General features: G+C 39.5%; 2 protein-coding genes across 3 annotated transcripts in view; both read left to right on the forward strand.

Moving 5' to 3' along the window:
- The window catches only part of acot7 (acyl-CoA thioesterase 7), a 66,805-nt gene extending 64,852 nt beyond the window's left edge, over positions 1 to 1,953 (forward strand). For both annotated transcript variants that reach the window (XM_034695383.1, XM_034695385.1), the window contains one exon: positions 969 to 1,953. In XM_034695383.1, coding sequence (XP_034551274.1) covers positions 969 to 1,085 — 117 coding nt within the window. In that variant the 3' untranslated portion in view covers positions 1,086 to 1,953. The remainder of the gene's footprint in view (positions 1 to 968) is intronic.
- Positions 1,954 to 7,352: 5,399 nt separating this feature from the next.
- LOC117821257 (probable G-protein coupled receptor 153) overlaps positions 7,353 to 21,098 on the forward strand; it is a 44,729-nt gene continuing 30,983 nt past the window's right edge. The window contains exon 1 of the mRNA XM_034695413.1: positions 7,353 to 7,833. The gene's annotated coding sequence lies outside the window, so the exon portion shown is untranslated. The remainder of the gene's footprint in view (positions 7,834 to 21,098) is intronic.

A 21,098-nucleotide genomic window follows, 5' to 3' on the forward strand; every position in this document is an offset into this window, starting at 1 on the left:
TCGTAAGGATCAATTCAGCTGGGAGATGCATCTTTGTCATTTCCAAAAAAATTGGAGAAGAGATTTCTCCTTTGTGTTGCAAGACGACAGAACAACAATCCCCCAAAAATTCATCTAAATGATCCAAGTGGTGACTCAAATGTAATGTCCGTACCAATTGTAAGCACTCTGACAAGAAATTGTCCCTATAAAGTGATGTTTTATGATCAGAGAAATGCACTCATGGAAAATAATTTAATGGAGTTGCACCTGCGAGTTAGTTCAGGCAGGCAACTGGAGCTGCACTACTTTCACATTTGCCATGCATCATTCCCACAATCACCTGACAAAGTATCCTCCTAATTAGGTGATCTATTTAAGCTGCAAGATGTACGGTCTCTGCCTCTGCTTTGCCAATGTCAACGCTAAAACTTTCAGCCCCAACATCCACCTGCCAGCTCAGACTAAAGAGGCTTTAAGATATTATGTTAGTACTCCTTAATTTCTGCATGAAAATTAATCTGCAAGGAGAGATGATCTTGGATGCCAAAGTTTTGATCAATACTGACTGAGTTTAATGACAGTACAATCTTTTGACCTTGTTCCAGGTGTTGGTTTAAAAAGTCACCATAGGTGTCACTGGCAGTCATAATGATCTTGTGTAATAGTTTGTTAAGAATGCTGTTTCAAGAATTTCAGATCCTGCAAATGTCTTGCAAATTGTACAAGATTTATTAAACGTCACTAATACTTATTCAAGTGCATATTTTGAATGCATGTAAAGTGGAGCCTCTCCTTAATTCAATGATTCATCCTGTGTTTCATCAAGAAGATGAATGGCAATAACAAGAGCCCAGACTGATAGATTAGATTAGAGTGACATGCTCACAGTAAATATAATAAAGACGGGGGAAACATACCAGAGCACAATATGTGTAAATGATGAATGTGTCTGAAAAGTAATCTTTTCCTTTTTTGTGTTTCCCCAGTTCAACGGGCAGGAGGAGGAGAGACGTGCAGAGGAAGGAAAAACGCGTTACCTCCACAGTAAAGCAAAGAGGCTTGCAGAAAGGGAGCGCCTAATTGCTGATGCTGACCAAAGTTAAACCCTGCACCAACAGTATAACCAACACCACATATAGGGCTGGGCGATAATTCAATAATGATAATTACCGTGATATAATTTTCTCAATATAAATATAACAAATGTTGGATAAAAATTGGATATAAAAAAGACCTGTAATTACACAACCCAATCACTGGAAAGGGAGGGGGCGCTAATGAGCCTTAAACGCTAGTTGCCACCTTACATTAGACAGAAGAAGAAGAAGGCATTGAACAGTCAATCAGGTCTCAGGGTGAGAAGGATCTACAAACTAAAACTTCACAAAAATCCCATCTTACACAAAAGACCTGCTTCCGTTTAGCACTGTCAGAAATTATGGATTCAAGAAGCTTATCAGAGAAGAAAACCAGATACAAGCAAAGAAACAAACTGTCTGGCTTCTTCAACTTTCGCTCAGGACCAAATATCTGCCTTTAAATTTAAATGAAATAATGGTTTGATACTTATCTTGATAATTATCGATATCTACTGGTATAAAATATTTTATCGTGATAACATCTTTTTCAATATCGCCCAGCTCTAACCACATATACAGTATGAAAAAAATGTCTCCTATTCTGCAACTGTAGCCTCCTTTTTAGACTGTAACCTGTGACTAGTATTTTTCTGTACAACACCAAAGTGTCCACATTAAGCAGAATATGTGTGAAATAAGCGTACATATTTTATTTTGGTGAGATTTGTATTCCTGTTTGAAAACTGTCAATGCAAGCAAGAATTCTATTTTATTGTAGGAATATTTCTAATGATGAAGACTTCATGATTGGTGCAAATGCAAAGTGAGAGTCTGAGTGCAAAAATATGATGAATAAGTGAGTGATGAATAAAGATCCAAGTGTGAGTCTGGGGCTCTTGCCTTGTGTCCTTGCTAGTTTGATGACAATGATGTCATTGTCTTGGGCATGCCTTGGCAGAGAGGGCACACGCTATCCATCTTTTCAGCACTGTGTCTTTCACAGAGAAATCAGGGGAGCTCAGGGGGCTTTGACTCAACTCGCATCTCTCCCACGCCCACCCTCTCTCCCTCCTCTCTCCTCCCTCACTGCTCTCCTCCTCCTTCTCTGCTTGTCTGTCACACTCTGACTCCAACCTTCGCTCTTGCGTCGCTGTGCTTGCCTTCCCATCTACTGCTTACTGTCATGTTCTCTCCATCTCCAGTCTCTCTGCTATATCCATTTTTCCGTCCTCTCATCCACTGCATTTGTCCCTCTTTCTCCCTCAATCTTCTCGCCGTCTTACTCTCTTTGTCTTCAAATGAGATGCGAGGCCTTGCAGGAATCAGAAAGACAAAAAGAGAGAAGAAACATGTCTTTATGGGCATTTTTCTCTTTTATACCTCCTGGGTTTGTGCATGCATGCACAAGAATAATCACAAAGATGTATCAAGGTCAGCTTTAGTCAGCATGAAATCAAAATCCTCAGGACTATGCCTGGACTGACAGTTATTACCTGCCACAAAAAAGCTCCTGTTCAAACATTTAGCAGGATTTGAATCGGGGTTTTGAGACTGATCTGTCTCGAGGAATAGGTGGGCTTTAGTTTGATGCAACAGATGGAGAAAAATGTTTCAGATCCAAACCAATCACAATGAAAAGATGGAAGCTCATTGAAGAGAGAGACATTTGTTTGAACCTTTGCTCCTCTAACGTTTTCTTACACTCACAGAAACTGTTTGAGTTTGAATCTTTAAGGTTATCATTTTTCCCTCGGTCCCCCTGTGTGTTCTTTCTACTTCCTCCATGAAAATAAAATTAGGCCCAAGCTGAACTGGGGGTGGGGGGGTTATATCTATTTTTAACCCCTGGCAGTCAAGACTTCCCGTGAGGGAGGAAAGCACAGAGAGAAAGAGGAGGGAAAACATGATACAGAGGTACAGGATCCTTCTCTAGTGGAAAGATAACACTTGAGTGAAATTTGACCCTCACACACAACTTGAGTACAAGCATGTTGGATTGTCCCCGCTCTGAAAACATTCAAAAAGACGTGATTTTTCTTCTTTTGCAACAATGGTCTCGAGCCATTTCAGCTGGTAGCAGCTGGCTTCTATACATAGACACAATATGGTAACCATGGTTACTTATGTGGAAGGACATATATGAAATGGAAGCCATGACATCGTTATAAATGTTCCTCTTTGAGATAGCAACAAAAATGTCTAATTCTGCTTTAAGGGTGTTATCAACTCTAATATGTAAATGTTTGTTGTTCCTGCCAACCGGATCTGCAGTTTATAGAAAGTGTGTTCACACAGTGTCACCAGAGGAAGCTGTTTGTCAAACTGCTTATTCCCATCAGAGAATAATGCAAAAAAGGCAAAAAGCTGATCCCACATTTCCTCCCATGTCTTTGCATCTAAATGAGGGGACTAGCAGCCCTCTCACTGCGCTATCTCAGTGTAAGGAGACTGACAAGACTATTTAGAAGATGAATGATCCTTCAGCGCAGGAGAAAAACCATTACGGACTCTGAACGAAGGATAAACGATAAAGCAAGGCGGTGTTGAGAAAAGTCTCATCTTTTATTACCAAGAGACCCACTTTGCATTTTCCTCTGGTCTCTGTTGTCAGTCTTTTTCTGACAACAGGAGCTTTTACTTCCACACATGAGACTACCCACAGAAACCTGAACCGTGTGCATGTCATACTTCAAGGTCACGCTGGAAAATAAGTTTGTCAATATCTGTGTGAGGCAAAGCTCCTGTTATGCACTGGCAGGAGATGCAGATGCTCTGAGGCGTGGGCCTCAAACAGGAAAAGGTTACGCAAGTCAATAGTTCCCTCTTTTTGGTAAATGTTTTTTTTGTGCTTCATGGAACACTTTCACAGAGCCGAGAGATGAGTCCTACATTCAGCCTTCCTGTGTTATCTGGGCTGAGAGCCAGCGGGGCTTTCCTTGCAGAGGAGTAGGTGATGGGCTGCACTTTGTCTAGCCTGGAACCTCCCTTTCTCTCAGTCACAGGGGACCTCACTGGGACTACCTACTGCTAAATTAGGCTGCTTCTGACTGTGAGGCGCACAACCTCCACACGAAGAGGTAGCAACGCTTTAGAGGACATGAAAGTAGATCGTAAGAGGGCACATCAGCAGGACATTGAAAACAGTGTTAACAATTAAAGATCTACTATGTCTGTGCTTGTGTGTGCGATGTGATGTGTGATGGTAGAACTGACAGTAAGAGTGGGGGCAGACCGTTGCCAGCGGAGCCAGTGGGCGGGAATGCCTTCTGTTGCTTTTTACTTCCAGGTCACCTAGCATCACACAGGAGAGGTTAGAGATAGACAGTCACATTCTTTTAGCAAACTCAGACTCATATGCCCTGTCCAGATCCAATGATGGCTTTATTTATTGTCTAAAATCTCAAATCTGTATCCACATAGATCATAATAAGAATGTTTTTATTATAAGAAAAATAGGCTTACAATCTGATAGTTTCCTTTAACAAGCTGAATTGAAATGTATTTAAACTACAACAAACACATTTAATGTATTTGTTGCAAGCCAGTCATTAAATCAGGTGGAATTACTCGATGTCCATAGTAAATCTGTAACTAGATTACTTATTTATGCACTCTCTGACCAATTCACAGTCCTGCCTGACTCCACACTGCAGACTTAATAACGCACATCTGTCAGTTCCGGAGATTTAGGTAGATTATAGCAAGTTCCAATGCTCACAATCAAATGAAACTTCTGTGCACTGTAAGGCAGATTCTGTTAATCAAATTTTTTACTTGCTTCAAGATTGCTAAAAAATGTAAATTCCCTTACAGTTGAAACTTGTGACTCGTTTGCCTTCACCACTTTCCCATTATGTGTTCTCTTTCTCTCGCACACGTATTGGCTGAGCACACTTTTAACTTCTTTCATCTTGTTTGAGTCCCCACAGGCTCTGTTGCATTACAAAATGACTTCTACTACTTCTGATTTTTAACTTATTCTTACAAAAATGAGGGAAACCTGTAACGGTGTGAGATTGTGCCCTTATAAAGTAAGACACTGCTGCAGTGATACTTTCATAGTTATAACTCATCACATTTTTCTAAAGTTTCACTTTGGGCAGAGTTTCTTTAACTTAAATGTAATTATCTAGTCCTGTTGTGCATCATACACCATTCTGACCTGTTTGGAGTGGGATTCTAAAGGGAAAGTTGGCAGATGTCCAGCTCAATCTACAACAAGTGTTGTCAAAGTTTTCTGTGTCTCTGGGGAGCAGCTTGAAGCTAAAAAATCTGTTGTCCATGTGTCGTTTTCATTACTTTATATTCACTACATTATTTGGACACTCAGAAAGACTATTTTCAACTTTGTCAGCCTCTGCTTGTTGTCCAGGAAACTTCACTACCAAAAATGATAAAATACAATCTCAAAATGGCTAAGGATATGTTTCAAAGTGTTTGTGCTTGTGCACAATGCATCCTGGTACATGTAGGCACTGCAGCATGCACCTGTGAGCAGGATAACTTGGACAGCCATGCACATACTGAGATATCAGTTTCTTTAATGAACTATATTTAAAAAGATTATTTAACCTCCAAAGTTAGCATGGCAGACATTTCCCTCAAAAGACAAATTATGCCTTTTTTCACCTGGGTGAAATATAATAATATGAGTAACAACAGCCAACAGACACACAGTTAAAACCACTTATTGTGAAGGGAACCTAAAGTACAATTTCTGACATCAATCTTTATTTATCTTGCGCCAAATCATGACAAGATAAGATTACGTTTTTTTCTCAATGTACTATGAGTAAAGCACTTTGCAGCATTTAGGAAGTTACAGTGGCAGAGACAACTTCCTTACAACAGGCAGAAACCTTGAGCAGAAGCAGACTCATGCTGAACAGCCATCTGCTGGGACCATGTTGGACTTGGAAAGAGGGACAGGGGATGCAGAAGGAGAGATGGATAGAGACAGATGACTATGACAATAGCTGATTGAGACTTATGGTTACAGTGCCAGTACTGATGGTAAAAGTGTTAGCACTATTTTCAAAAATTGTTGTGCGCATAGACGAAAAGACAGGAAGCTGCAAGGAAGGCCAAGAGATCAAAGTTAAAGCATGAGGTGATACAGTAGACAAGAATCTAACAGGGTGGTTTCAACAGTCTCCTTAATGGTTGAGCAGTTGTTGTAGATTAAGAATAATTTTGTCATAAAAATTGGTCATTTTAAAATCCCTAAGTGGGAGTAAGATATACCGTACTAGTAAGAATCTTAACATTTGTGAAAGGTGAAGTGATTGCATTGGTTACTATTGCTCTCCCTCTGTAAGATTTGAATGAGAAGACTGCAAATCTTAAGGCTTCAGTTGTAGGTAAGTATTGACTGGATCAATGGTGAAGCTCGGGGGACATTACCTACCCCGCCTCTGCATTTGGAGGAGCTTTTCTTTATGGCACTTCAGCACTGTACAGCACAGCTGTGTAGTGTACAGAATGGGTAGCTCCCAGGTGTGGTGTTGCTGTGTGAATCTGTTTAATGAATGAGAAGCTGGGAGATAATGCTCTGCTCATCAGTCCTTCCACCAAACAAATGAAAATGACAATAATCCTTGATAAAGTGACAAAAACCAAGGCACCAGGGACTTCTCTGTGTCTCTCCTCTCATGTGAGGCCTATTAGTTTGCTCACATGGGTACAATGTATGCCCAGAGGGAGGAAAACTGCTCTTACAGAATCATCCAGGGAAGGAGTCTTACATAACAAGTCGTATAATGTCAATGAAAAGGGCCCATTAGAAGAAGCGTATGAAGAAAATCTTGCATCAATGGGACTGATACAGAGGAGGGTCAATGCAGTTGCATACACATAGTTAGAGAAGGATTAAAATTGAAAAAACGAGATGATGATGATAAGCTGGGATCTGAGCAACATTTCTAGCTGTAAGGTTTCAGCAGACATATTTATTTCCTATCAAGGCTTGTGAAGTTATAGCACATGAGCTCATTCATAACATACACAAAACCATATTTTCATCCAGATATTTTTATTGTATTTTATATTTAAATTTTAGATATTTAAAAGCTGGAAGAGAGAAACAGCATCTCGTTTTTCATGTATGTTTCGTATATATAGTGAAAATTGACAATAAAAACCTTTGAATCTTTGAATCTTGAGGTATCATCAATACAATGGTATGGTTTTAATCCAAAGCAATTGTGCAACATACAGGAGCAGTTCTCTTTCAGTCAGAATGACAACCTTTTTTCAATGAATTATTTCTCAGTGCGGTTCACTCCCACGACCACTGAGCGTCTGACCCACGAACGAGCCTGTGCTGCCGGGAGCGCGCGTAGCAATGATGCCTCGTCCCTCGCTCGTCTTTCCATTGTCGGAAAACAGAAAAAGAAATCCGTCTTTTACCCACACTCTCACACTCTTCTAGCGCTCGTGTTGTCGTGCGACCACCAGCTTTGTTAGTGTAAGACGCCAGATTTTTTTTAAATCAGCAAACACGTCGATAATCAGTTCTTTACCCCCCTCTATATAGTCAAAGAGGGCACTAAGACACAGGAGAGGTCCAGCTGTGTTGATGTGTGTCGGGGGCTCATCCTTCATCCTTCATCTCGCAGGTCGTTCCTTTAACTTGATGCTGTCGACACCGCTGACGCTGTTCAGTTTGGGGATGTAAACGCAAGGAAGCCACTCCAACGAACAAATGTGACTCAACGAGTGCCTGAATCCACTGGAACAATGAGCCTCTAGGAGCAGAAACGCGCACCAAAAGGTAAAATGGGACTCACAGCGGATAATACTAACGTTTACATTTACTGTTGAAATGCTTATTTAGCTATAAGGGGAAGAAAACAGGGCTTCGTCCATACAGGTGGTGTCCTGTAGCACGAGCAGCTCCATTGATGAGGAAAAAGTGAATTCACATTTGAATTGAAATGATGCCTACCCTTCCCGCGAAAATACCTTATCAATAATAACCTTTCTATGCACTACATTGTTATCAAATTACATACAAGACACATGTAGATAAGGAAGTGCCTAATTGGAGTGTTGTAGGTTATTAAAATTATCACTGGCTGTATTTCTTTGATGAGCGCGCACATTAAATCTGTGCTGGATTAATGGTGTTTAAAGGTTCTAACTGTGGGATTACCGTCAATTTACAAGATTAGACACCGAGTTTACGCGCTGTTGGTGATACAAAAGAAAAACTCACCAGTAATTGAAACAAACAGGCTAATATGGGTATTGGACATCTATTGACTTGAGGCAGTTTGTGACACAAGAACATTGAGTCTCCTGTGAACACAGGCTACATACACACATTGTAGGCATTTTTGAGAATATGTAAGGCACAATCTTTTTTGATTGATTAGGTTTATTTTGGTCTGCTTCAACAACCAACACTTCCCTCCACAACATAGGAGCCATGTAAAAATTACAAATAGAAGCAAGAAAACAAAACAGTCACTGAGGGATTCATCAAGAAAATATATATAGAGTCTAGCATATACACACTCACACATATCGATGTCTACATGCATATGTACACAAGCACATTCATGCATACATATACATATGTATATATATACACATCCACATGTATTTTAGCCAATCACATGCTGACCAAAAAAGGTGTAGGCTGAAGTCAAGGCTTATCCTGCCTATCCCTTTAACATAACTAATACCATATAGGCAACATTGTTCAAGTAATTGTGTTATTTTATAACAAAGCAATCTTCAAACGTTTCATTCAGAAACAAACTTACAACCAAAAAACATTTCAATCTCAACAAGCAGCAGTTCTGAAATCTTTATGCATCCATAAAATAAAATAAAATAAAAATAAAATAAAATAAAATGAAACTTTATGTATGTTTGTGTTTTTATAGTTCACTTTTAAGTTATTTGAAATAGCCTTTAAACAATAATTTGGAAACTTTATATTCTGCATTTGCTGATATTCCTCAAACCTTTATCCAGACAAATCAATGTAAATACAACTATCTTAAAAAAAATATTTGTCGACTTATTTAACTTTAAAAAAACTGCATCCCACCTCATAAATGTGGAATGAAAATGTCAAGTTTAGCCAAATATCTTCATCTGTCATTCCTTTTTTTTCTCTTGTTCCTAAAGCACATGTTACAGCTGAGGCAAGAAACTTTGAGTAAACCAAAGAGCAAGTCAGATTTGGAAAGTATCCAACTGAGAGTTTAGAAGCCCTAACACATGAACATGCTCTGTCTCATCACTTTTACTGCAGGATGAGCCCCAAGAGAGCATTGTAGGGAGGAGCTGAGCACAGCGTTACAATCATTAACCATATCTATTTCCTTTCTCTGGCATTCGTGTGTCATTAGCATGCTAGCTGTAGCTTGTTGAAGACTCTACTCATGATTGGATGTTTTTTTTTTTTACAGGCCTGTAAAAGCCAACAGATTATTTGATTATTAAATGCTTCGAGAGTGGAAGGAGAATTTAGACAAATTAGATAAACGCTCGTAAAATAAACAGCCTACTTCACATTAAATTACAAAACACACAAAATGAGTAGGTAATTGATCCTCTCATTCTTTCAAATATTATCCAGATGCATTAAGTCGTAGTTGCAATGGAACGGGGATAACATATAGTCACAGGTCAGAGTGAGGCCATGCAGCCAACGATCACATTCACTGCACAGAGAAAGTGCTGCGGCCTTCATGTGACAGTTGGTGCTACACCAAAAAGCCTCACAACAGATCTGTGTTTCACAGGGCGTATGTGACATTTTGTTTGTCACACATTTGGCTCAGTCATTTTGTGAGCGTGTTAGCCCATGTTCCCAATTTTCAGTTTTTGACTCAAACACAACGCATCGACCAGAGTCTGCCTTGACAGAACTGTGTGCTAATGTGGAGTAAATGACAATGAGAGGAGAATTGAATAATTATTATCTCTTTTGAACACTTCAAGTCTTCTGCATAATATTTGATTGAGTGTGATTTTATTAAAATATATTTGGTAGCTCTAATTATTCTCATATGAATTCACTCTAACCGCATGCCTGTTTCGGGACACTCTCAAAAGCCCTCTGCCATATGGTGCACAGTGATCCAGCCACAGTCATAGCTGGAGGTAGCTTAACATAAACAGGAAGAGACCCTCTAGGGTTACATTTGTGATGGAAAATTCAACTACGTACTTTGTGACAATCTGGTCCCTCAGCTAAGAAGTGCTTGTAACATCAAACAGCATGTTTGATTCTGCTTTGTGATCTTTTCAAATCTTTCACCTCATTATTAAAGCCAGTCAACGTATTAACACAGACTGTACTGTGACTCCTGTTAATCTTAAATTCATACTCCAGATTTCTGTTACGAGGGAGCAAGTGAAGGAAGGGAATGGAAGAAATCACAGTAGAAATTAGATAACAATATTGGGTTTGTGATGTTTTTTAGTGACAGTATTTATGAAATAAAGACAAAAGATGGTTGATGTAGTAGATTGCTAATGAATCCATAAAGGCTAAATAAAACAACAGACATATTCTCTGTCAAATTGTAGTCATTATTTACTTTGCTTTGTAATAGAACAGTATAATACAGCACATTTTGAGGCTCATCTATTACTCATAACATACAGTGAGGTGAGATTACCAGTGGAAGAAAATATGCATTAAGGATATTTTATTTATTTAACCTTTATTTAACCAGGTAAGTCAATTGAGAACAAATTCTCATTTATAATAACGACCTGGGATATATACAACCCTGGTAAATAAAGTTGGGGTACTGTATAAAATGTTAATTAAGGGTTTTCAAATAATTTCAACCCTATATTTAATTGAAATAGTGCAAAGACAACATGTCTGAAAAGTGTTATTGTTTTATGAAAAATATATGCTCATTTTTAATGTGTGGCCAACAATATTTTTCAAAGAAGTTTGGGCAGGGTAATGTTTTCCATTGTGTTGCACCAGCTCTTCTTTTAACTCTGTAAATATTTAGGAACCAAGGGGACCAGTTGGAGTTTTTAAAATGAAATTTACCATTCATGCCTGATATAGGATACAGCTGGTGAACAGTTCTGGGTTCTCTCTGTCATATTTTTCATTTCTTGATAGGTCAAATGTTTTCAATAGGTGACATGTCAGGACCAAGCAGTAACCTCCGGTCTAAAAATATGAGTCCAATGCGGAAGTGCTAAAAATTGCAGTTCATCAAGGATCCGCTTGAGGCTGGCTCCGGAAGTACCAGAAACCACATACACACCAATTCAAAAAAGCTTTACAGCAGAAATAAACATGTTTACAGCCTGGTACAAAAGACAACTGTAGTCTGAATAGCTAATTTCTCAATCAGCACACACTGTACGGGGGTGAATTCTTTTCTTACGTGGCAATCTCGAAGATATTGAGATGACGAGTCTTCCAATGAGAGGCACAGCTGACTTGATTGACAGGCGGGAACACTGTAGCTGTTGGGTAGAAGGCCCAAAGCCCGCCTCTTTACGTCACAATCGCTCGACAGCAGCAATATGATGATTGGCCTCAGAACAGCGCTTCAGAAACAGACAGGTGACGTCACGGATACTACATCCATATTTTATACAGCCTATGGTCAGGACTGCAGGCAGACCAGTTTTGCATCCAGACTCATTTTACTCAGAGACTGGTATTTCTCTCTATGTTACAGTTTTAACTCACATCTGTGGATGTAGCAACACACTGTGTTCACAGACAATGGTATTGGAACGTCATTTTGAGCCCATGCAGTGATTTCCACTACAAAGTCATAATTCATTAGAATGCAGTCCTGCCTAACTGCTAAATTCCACCAGATCCATTTCTGGTCCATCACAGCACCGAAGCTGATATGTTTCAATCCTAGTCAATGTGTTTACTTACACTAGATCCTCTCTGTTGAGTTCCAACTCCGTTTCAGATCTGGCAGGTCGGGGCCCTCCGCTGCTGATACGCAAGAGTTATATTTTTGCATGCACGATGCATCCATCAGCACAGAATGGATCAAGTGAGACAGGAAGTCAGGCACTGACACAACATTAAAACTTCCAGTTAATTTTAAACATTGTGTTATCGCCAGATCGTATTTTTTTCTTAACTACAACAACAAACCCTCATGTAGAGCGGAGCCAGACCCTGGAGTCAACTGGTTAGAGGTTTTCAGAGGCCAGTAAACACAACATGGATGAGAAAGGAAGCAGAAAATCTGATTCAGTTGTTACCATGGGAAAAACTTGGTCCTGCTGCATGCTGCATCCTGAAAATGCAGCTAATAGGTGTCGACTGACGAGAGCGTAACCGCAGTACGGTGGAAGTACAGCCTTGTCTTTGTTTCAGAGAGATTCCTGCAGACTATCCCTTTCTCTTTTAATGATATCATGTACTATGGATGATGATATCTTTGAAATGTTATGCAAAGGAACATAATTCTGAAACTGTTAACTATTTGCTGACACAGTCTCTCAGAGGGGAGAACCTCTTCCCATCTTTACTATAGCAGCTGACGCATTATTGGCTTGGACCATGATTTGGGGCCAATGTTTGGCATTTGGCCGAACAACTGTATCATCACTTCATTGTACGGATCGCTAATAAAATTAATTAATTAAAAAGTGCTACTTTGGCTGGGGGTATGTATTTCCCTTTAGCTCTATTTTCAATGTTTTTTTGTCCCTGTAACAACTTTTTTTATTCTACTAAGTGTCCCATCCTTTTTTGGAATTGGGGTTGAAGATGGAACCTACTGCACGGTAAAATGTAAAAGATTTTTTTTTTATGGTTATGACTTCTATCTAAACTATAGAGAGCATTTCAAAGTATAATACTAAAATCCGACAGCTATTTAATGAAAATCAAGAAGGTTGATGGTATCAAGTTCTGATCATACCACAATCTTTAATGACTTGTATAAAGACAGTAGGTGGATGTTTAAAATGTTTTGATACTTGTTTCAATGAGGCGATTTCAAAAATGGAAACAATGCTGTCCTGAATATAATTATTTTCAGACTTAGAACATAAAAAGGCACACAATTGCGGATCTTTGTACCTCACAGTTTTTAGACTTGGTGCTTCAAAGCTAATCCTTGTACTGCTCAGAAGTATTGGGTTTCAGTGGTTTGCCGGTTTGATTTTGAAACTAGCCGGGGTAAATTGATTCAACAGATAAATTACCTTCCATTTCCTTTCTTGATAGGAAGGTCAAAGGTCAAGGTCTCATAGTGTCTGCTGACTGGAGCTGATAGTTTTTCCATGGCTTTGTTTAGAGACTTCAGTGGAGCTGAAGGGTTGACACAGGAGCTTAAATCTTGGTCCTGTGGTTGGACTGCACGCTGCTAACTCACTCGGCCTCCCTGCTGCGCAGTACTGGAACTCTGTGATCAAACGGAAAGTGGCATTTGCCCACAATTGCCCACATGTTATTGCTGTTTTTGTTGTTTCAGTCTTAACGTGTAAGTGCTTGTGCATATTCAAGAGCTGCTGTCATTTGTTGTAAGTGGATACTTTACAATGACAGCAACTAAGTAGTTTTACCCACTATAGAGAGATCATTATACAGAATATGAAATGTTAGCTGCCATCTCTAATAACAGTCAAAAGTAGCACCATCCAGAATAATGTTTCAAGACAATGTTTCATTCATAACTGTAAATATACCAGCTTCTGCAAACTGAACTTCAGCCCTGTGTTTCCCAGTAGGCTGCAGTAAAATGGGGATGTGATTGAAAAGCTCTGGCAAAATGGAGTTGAGTAGCTTTTAATTATCCAGCATGGAACAGATGAACGTTTCAACCCATTCATCATGGTTTAAATTACCATTACACTGTCCAAACTGTATTCTTCTTTTAGTGAGGTGTATTATTTGGGCAAGTGAGCCTCATATCCTGCTGTTAAGCGTCCCTTAGATTCTAGAACAACTTTGATTTAACAGTCCAGCTTTACAAAAAACATCACAAACCAGCACCTTGACAGGATTGGTTTTATAATTCATTAACTAGCTTTCTTAAACAGTTGATTCTGATTATGGTTGCAAAATTCATTTTCAAAGTTGGAAACTTTCCATGGGAATTAACAGGAATTTATGAGAATAAATGGGAATAAACCATGAATTTACTAAATTGAAGGTTGGCTCTTAAAAAGGAACTTAAATATAGTTCAGGAAAATATATTTTAGCATGATCCTGACTAAAACAACCACATTTCATGCAAGTACAGTGAAACATCTATGCTACTCCTGAATCACATGCACATAGCACACTGCTTACTGCAGGGCTATTGAGACCACGCCCCCTACATGCACTGTATATTCCTCCATCACAATCACAGATGATTTCTATTAGATTGATGTCTGCTTATAACAAAACAAATATTAATGCTTGGATATGATACCTTTTACATTAAATTACCCTCAAATCCCAGTTAGTTCCCATAATTCCCATGGAAATTTACCTGAAATGTTCCACCCCTTTGCAACCCTAATTCTGATTGGTCAAAACCACAAAACAACGATAATTGATTTTCTTCAGCAAAAGTGACGCAAGAGACAACCAGATCACACTTGTCGAATCAAATCAATCAGCAGAAGGGAGCCTGGCACATTTCACCTCTTTCAACACTGTTGCAATAACAATAGTTTTAGCATTCTAAACCCGTAAACTAACATGTGGACTGTTTTAAATATTAGATTAAGGGGCATTTAACAAGTACTGACAAGTATAAGACTAAGCTCAGTCTCAGACCATTTTTGCTTAATTCAAAAATTAACAACAACACTTGTAAAGTGCACTCTTGCTACACCACAGCTAGCCTATAAAGCTAGAAAATCAGTCTGTTCACTTTGTTATTGAGCAATCATCATGTAAACATTTGTTTCAATAATAAATGTCTGGTATTAACTGGATCAGTTTGCTTTCTGGTAAGGTTTAATGCAACACTATTGCATGGTAATCTAGTAATAGTTTAAAAAAGGTAGAAGCTTGGCCAACTCCAACTGAAAGAAATCATCAACTAATCAAACCCAAACTCAACTTCTACATGATTATACATAATTATAGTACCCATGTGGACTGAATCTGATGTTGTAGTCTTCATGACTCATATCAGAAAAGATGAAGTGTTTCTTGCCTAAATTTAAAATGAGTGAAACTTATATTTGTTTCAAATGATAATCATGTAAGAGTTAGTAAGCATTTCAGTGTGTTATTTTTATCATGGCCTTTTATAAATGAGACTCTGTTTACCTTTACCGTCTTTGCAGTGCATCACAAATGGGTAACCTCACACCAAGAGACACAGGGCCTGCTGCTCATAAGCTGATTTACACTTATTACCACACTGAGAACTCACCGGAAAACGTTCAATGTGGTCAACATGCCATTTGTTAAGCCCATGCTCGGCATTAGAGAACAGAGTGTGTGCATTAAAAGTGACATCACCATGCATCCGTGAATGAGTACTTTGTAATGCATTTGCAGACTCTGGTCACATCTTAATGCTTCACAAAGTAACATCTTCCTATTGCACACTCAATTAGATGCAGTCCTGCAATTCAGGCAATAGCAGCAGAACTGCTGAGTGCATATCTCATTGCTGATTGCTACATCACAACTTAAACCATTAGTAACTTCAACATGAGTAGCATAAACCATAAGCAGGACACCGCTGCTTCATAACGGGGGCCTGCTCCCCCTATTGGGATTCTAATTTGCATAACCACCTGCTTACTAGATGTCATCCCTTACATACGTGTACACCATGTTGTCTTGGAATGAAGGCGATGTAGTATTAGCCACCTACATTAGCCACATTAGGGTGAGCTGAACAACCTCTCTTTACTTGACTACTATTGGTTCCACCTTTGGTAGCTTAAATTCATTACATATTTATATCCAACCCTGAATCATCCAAGTAGTGATTTTCCCCACTATTTCTGTTTCAATGATCTTTGGATACTTTGTGTACCTTCAGAAATCATACATTGTAAGAGTCTGTAGACCATCACAACAGGCTGTTTACTGGACAAGCTTCGATTAAGTCAATAGGCCACATCAAGGGTTAATTAGCAGATTTATTTTTATATCCAGGGAGCGAGCAGGTAGTCTGACCTCTGTTTCTTGCTGAATGTTTTCTCCAAGAATGATGCAGTTGCTATGCAACAAACACAATATATAGTTGCCAGTCTGATTTCAAGTACAGTGGAACAGAGTACCTAATGTAATAGCAGCTTAGCTGATCTGTTAAGTTGGAGGGGACCAACAGAGATTACAGGAAAATTTGGGTGACGGGATTATATAGGATAGGCCCCTTTTGAATACAGGTGTATTTTACATGGGGCCAAAATGTGTGGATAGATATTAAAGACTGTTAGCCTGGATGTTACTCTATCCGATGAGGAGGTAAAACAACAAGCACATATGAATGAAAAAAGTAACTCCATCCCCAAGCAAAGTCATGCATAGTAATAAAGACAATACCCAAGGCATGGCTGTGTTTTCATCCAGTTTTTCTTTCTTCCTGATGTACTTCTGTACAAAAACATAGAGAGCTCAACATGAGACAGAAATATCAGCCTGATGAGATTAGAATATCACCTTTGTTGTCTGCAGGGAAGTGAGCTAAAGCCAGTCTGTCTGATCATTTGTTACATAAGGAGGAACCTCTCCTGCTCTCTCATTGATAACTATAATGAGTGAGAAATAATGAGTGCTCATTGGGGATGAGTGTGATTGATGGTGTTGTTTCCTCTGAGGGCCATTGTAATCCCTCATGGAGAGAAGGAGAGCTCTTCACCTGCACTGAAAGGGCGCCACTATGCACCACATGTAGACTGTCTGATGCTATTTAAAATATGATGGAGTAGTGTCAAGGGTTTGTATAATACTTCATGATGTACTCCTTAACATAAATTATTAACTGTATTAATACAAGTCCAGAATAGGAAATGTATTATATCATCTGATATTCTCAACAGTTCATCCTCCTGTTGCTGGGATCATTTTCTTCTCCTGGCCTTGATCAATCAACTAATTTATTCTTTTCTAATCCCAGTCACATGTCACATGACATGTCCACAAGCCTTTTTAATAATAAGCCTCTAAAATCCAGAGAAGTAACTTTGGTTAATACTCTCCCTAGCAAAATAACTTTATCTTTACATAAATAATATTATGGTGAAGCGCAACTCAACAGGTTTGGATGTTCATGAACGCTGTTCCCTCACCTCCCAAATTTGCGTTTCATTGAAGATCAGTTCTCTATTTCTGCATTTGAACAGTAGTTCAGTTGTTAGATGCATAATTCCTGCCAACATTGTTAACTTAACTGTTTCAAAACAGAAAAGAAAACCAGTTTCAGGATGTGTATTTCATGATGATAGCTATCAACAGTAATTTGCTGAAATAATTCAATGCTTCAAGATATAAAGCATTTTCATCTTAAAAAACAGTGTTTCTCTAACTCTTCTGTGGACATGGTAAAGGCTTCAACAAATTCAGCTATGAGGTGCCGTGTCCACTGCCGCCGTTTTGCACTGGGAGCGCTCACAACCTCACTTTCAGAGCACTCTCACCAGCGTTTACTGTTGCTAGGTTACAAAAGTATTCCTGCGGTACCTCTGCTTCCCTAAGAAGTGACCCTTGGGTCTGTTTTAAAATGCTCTGTATGCTTCATACTTGCTTTCATTCAACCGCATTTCATCAAGAAACTGTAAAACTATTGCTAGAAATCGTGTCATGGCATTCGCAGCAGCTCTAAACTTATAAATTGTACCTTGAAAAAAGGGTGCGATAACTTCTCCTCTGTACGCACCTCTGCCATTGCTGTTGACAAAGTTGATTTCAGAAGTTCCCCACCTTCTTGATTCTGATTGGTCAGTGATCAAGAAGTGACATTGTTGAGAGTCGAGGTGTTCCAAAAGTTGAACTTTTTTCAACTGAGAGCGCTGTGACAAAAATCAGCTGACGTTGAGGGCGTCTGTGTGCTAAAAACACTGAATCACATTGAGTTTGAATAGAAAACAGGCACTGCCAGCGGGCAGTGGACACGCCACCTAACCACTAATATTGCAAAACAACAGGTAGTTTTTGATCATCCTCAAAGTTGAGCTGACTGAGGGAAATTAAGTTCTCTTAAAGGAACCAAACCAGGAGACCTGTAGCTCAGAGGGCTCAGCTTTGACCCTTTTGAGTTATGATAACTTCTCCTTAGCAGCACAACTTCACAAGAGACAACGACCGGTCTACACTACATCAATACAGTAACATCCCAGTGCACACAGGACAGAGAAACTTCAATGCATGATATCTACATGAGTTAATAATGATAATAAAAAAATGTAAAATCTTCTTTATGAGAAGCGGAGTTGATGGCCATAAACCATATCTGGAGTTCACAGGGCAGAAAAGAAAACAGCCCTCTAAGCTGAGAGAACCCTGGGTATGATACAGAGCATTTAGAAAATGTAGAGTGAGTCAGAAAACTAGAATAGAAATCAAAAATCGTAAAATTGAAATGAGAGCATTCATTTTGCGAGTGAATACTTAGCTTTTCCCCCTCAATTGTGATTTATGTTTGTGACATCTCATTCATATTGGTTTCTCCCAGAAAAGTTGCCGGGCCTGGCGACAAGTGTCTTCTATCTGGCAGGTCATTATAATGTGTGGTGTTTAATACCTTATTTATTCACCCCCTTTTAAAATCACTGGCTACCAAGCGGCAACCGCCGGTCTCAAACTATGAAGCCCATGCGGAAGTGTTATAAACTACAGTTCATCGAGAATCCACTTGAGGCTGGCTGCAGAAACACCGGAAACCACATACACACCAATTCAAAAAAGACGATCTTCGCAGCATTAATAAACATGTTTACAGCCTGGTTCACAAAACGGCTTGACCCTACGAAGCAGATTTCTCTATCGGCACACACTGTAAGGGGGGAGAATTTCTTTCTAATGTGACGGTTCAGAAGATATTAAGATTACGAGTTTTTGCTCAAATAAGGACATGACTGACTTGACTCCAGGTAGGGAACACATAGCTATTGGCTAGGAGGCTCAAACTCCGCCTCTTTACGTCACACTCTGCCTGGTTGAGTTCCGCATTTCCAATATGGATGCCGCCGTAGATTGGCTTCAAAACAGCGCTCAGGAACAGATGGGTGACATCACGGAAACTACGTCCATATTTTATACAGTCTATGCTGTCTACCTATTCTTTAAACCTATTACAGACAAGCACCACAACAAAATAATTTAACATAACTAGCAACAAAGTTTGAACGCTTACTGAAAACACTTGCTTACAAATGTTGAATGGCTACTGTGCTAACTTGATCCGCCAAAAGTTCCAGAAGTAAAGACGGCTGGCACAGGCTGTGTCCCCTCTTTCATTACTTAAGTCAATAAAGACTGAAGTTAGTGCCTGTTGAAGGGACGTCATTAGCTTCTGTAATGTTTGGAAAATTCGGCCTTTACTTTTTGTAGTGTTTACAGTGTCATCCTTGGTGACTGGATTACCAAGGACAATATGCTAAGCTTTACTGGGGAACAGGAGATCGCCCTTGGCTTCACTTCCACTGTTTAGTGGATCCCAAGCAGATGTTAAGTCAGTGGAATTCTGCAATCTGAAGAACTGTTGACTGTTTACCAGGAAACAACCATAACCACGGGTTATATATAATTATATAAGTTATTATATAACACTTATTATTCAGGGCTCAGACACACCACAAAGCATATTTACCGACTGTCAAAACACACAGTAACATTAGAGATATGTTAGAGTTGGTTAATACAGTGCACTTATTACAGTCTGAATGAATGAAACAGGATATTCAATAATAAGTAACTTTTTCAATTCAGAAAAAACTAACTGTTATTGAAAGAGCACTGCAGAGCCTTTTAGGAATTTCCGATGTTTAATAATTGCTTTTAAGTGGGACAGGGAATGAAGGACTGCCCCTGACATTTCCTGTATAAAGCACTTAACCCACAAAGCTGCAGAGGACTGCACTTGTACAGGGCAGCTGCCTAGCACGAGTGTTTTTAGTGTGTTAATGTAAGGCAGGGTGCTGCTACTGCTGCAGAACAAAGGAAAAAAAATCAGATCTGCTGACTTGACTTTCAAAGTAAAACACCTGCCATGTGTAAGCATCAGAGATGTAATATTAAACACTGCCCAGGGGAAAGCTGTGCAGCCTCAGGGGGCAGAGTATTTTCCTCTCTGACAGCTTCAGGGACGAGTGGCTGCTTGGGCAATAAGACCCCATGCATCACACCTGTCAGCAGGAAGCTTAGGAACAAGGGCCTGCCTCCTCCATCTATTTCAGCACATACCAAATCACAGCTTGGAGATGTGGGTCAGCACCACACACATTGGCAGTGCAAGGGTAAGACTTTTGGGCTACAGCCCTACCAAGTTTTTTATTGGCTGCACCATGGAACCTCCAAGAAAATTAAGAATCAAAATGAGTGCTACAGCTGACCTGGTCCAACAGCGCCTCGGTATGTAGTGTAGTGTTGCAGTATACACCTTAAACTGATCCGAGTTCAAAAGCAAATCTGTCATTCAGTATCCAAATTAGTATTCTATGTCTGCTACAGGCAGGGCTGCTTGAGATAAAGGCCTGACAAGTCAAATCTTATCGAGCTGTCCGCACCAAATTTGAGTGTTTTTGACATAGTCAACGAAGGAAGTTCTTTACTTCATTCTGAAATTTGACCCTGCACATGAAAAAGTCTAAGCCTGCAAAAAGAAATTAACCTAACAAAGAGAGGGAAAGCAGCATTAGCATCTTTGCTAGTGACGGACCATGGCTACAGCAAGGGATGGAATGCAACCTGCAAGTGATGAAGAATTCCCCCTGCTTCCTTTCACTTAAAGCAAGTTTCCACTTGCCAAGAAACCTGCTATCTGTCAAATCCACACTGTTGACAATGCTTTCAAATCTGATGATGCCATCCCCATGCGAGCCAACCTTATTAACTCAAGAAGTCATTCTCTTGAGAAAAAATGATAGAGACTGTCTGTTCTGAA

This window comes from Notolabrus celidotus, chromosome 11 (genome assembly GCF_009762535.1).
Source record: "Notolabrus celidotus isolate fNotCel1 chromosome 11, fNotCel1.pri, whole genome shotgun sequence".
NCBI lineage: Eukaryota > Metazoa > Chordata > Actinopteri > Labriformes > Labridae > Notolabrus > Notolabrus celidotus.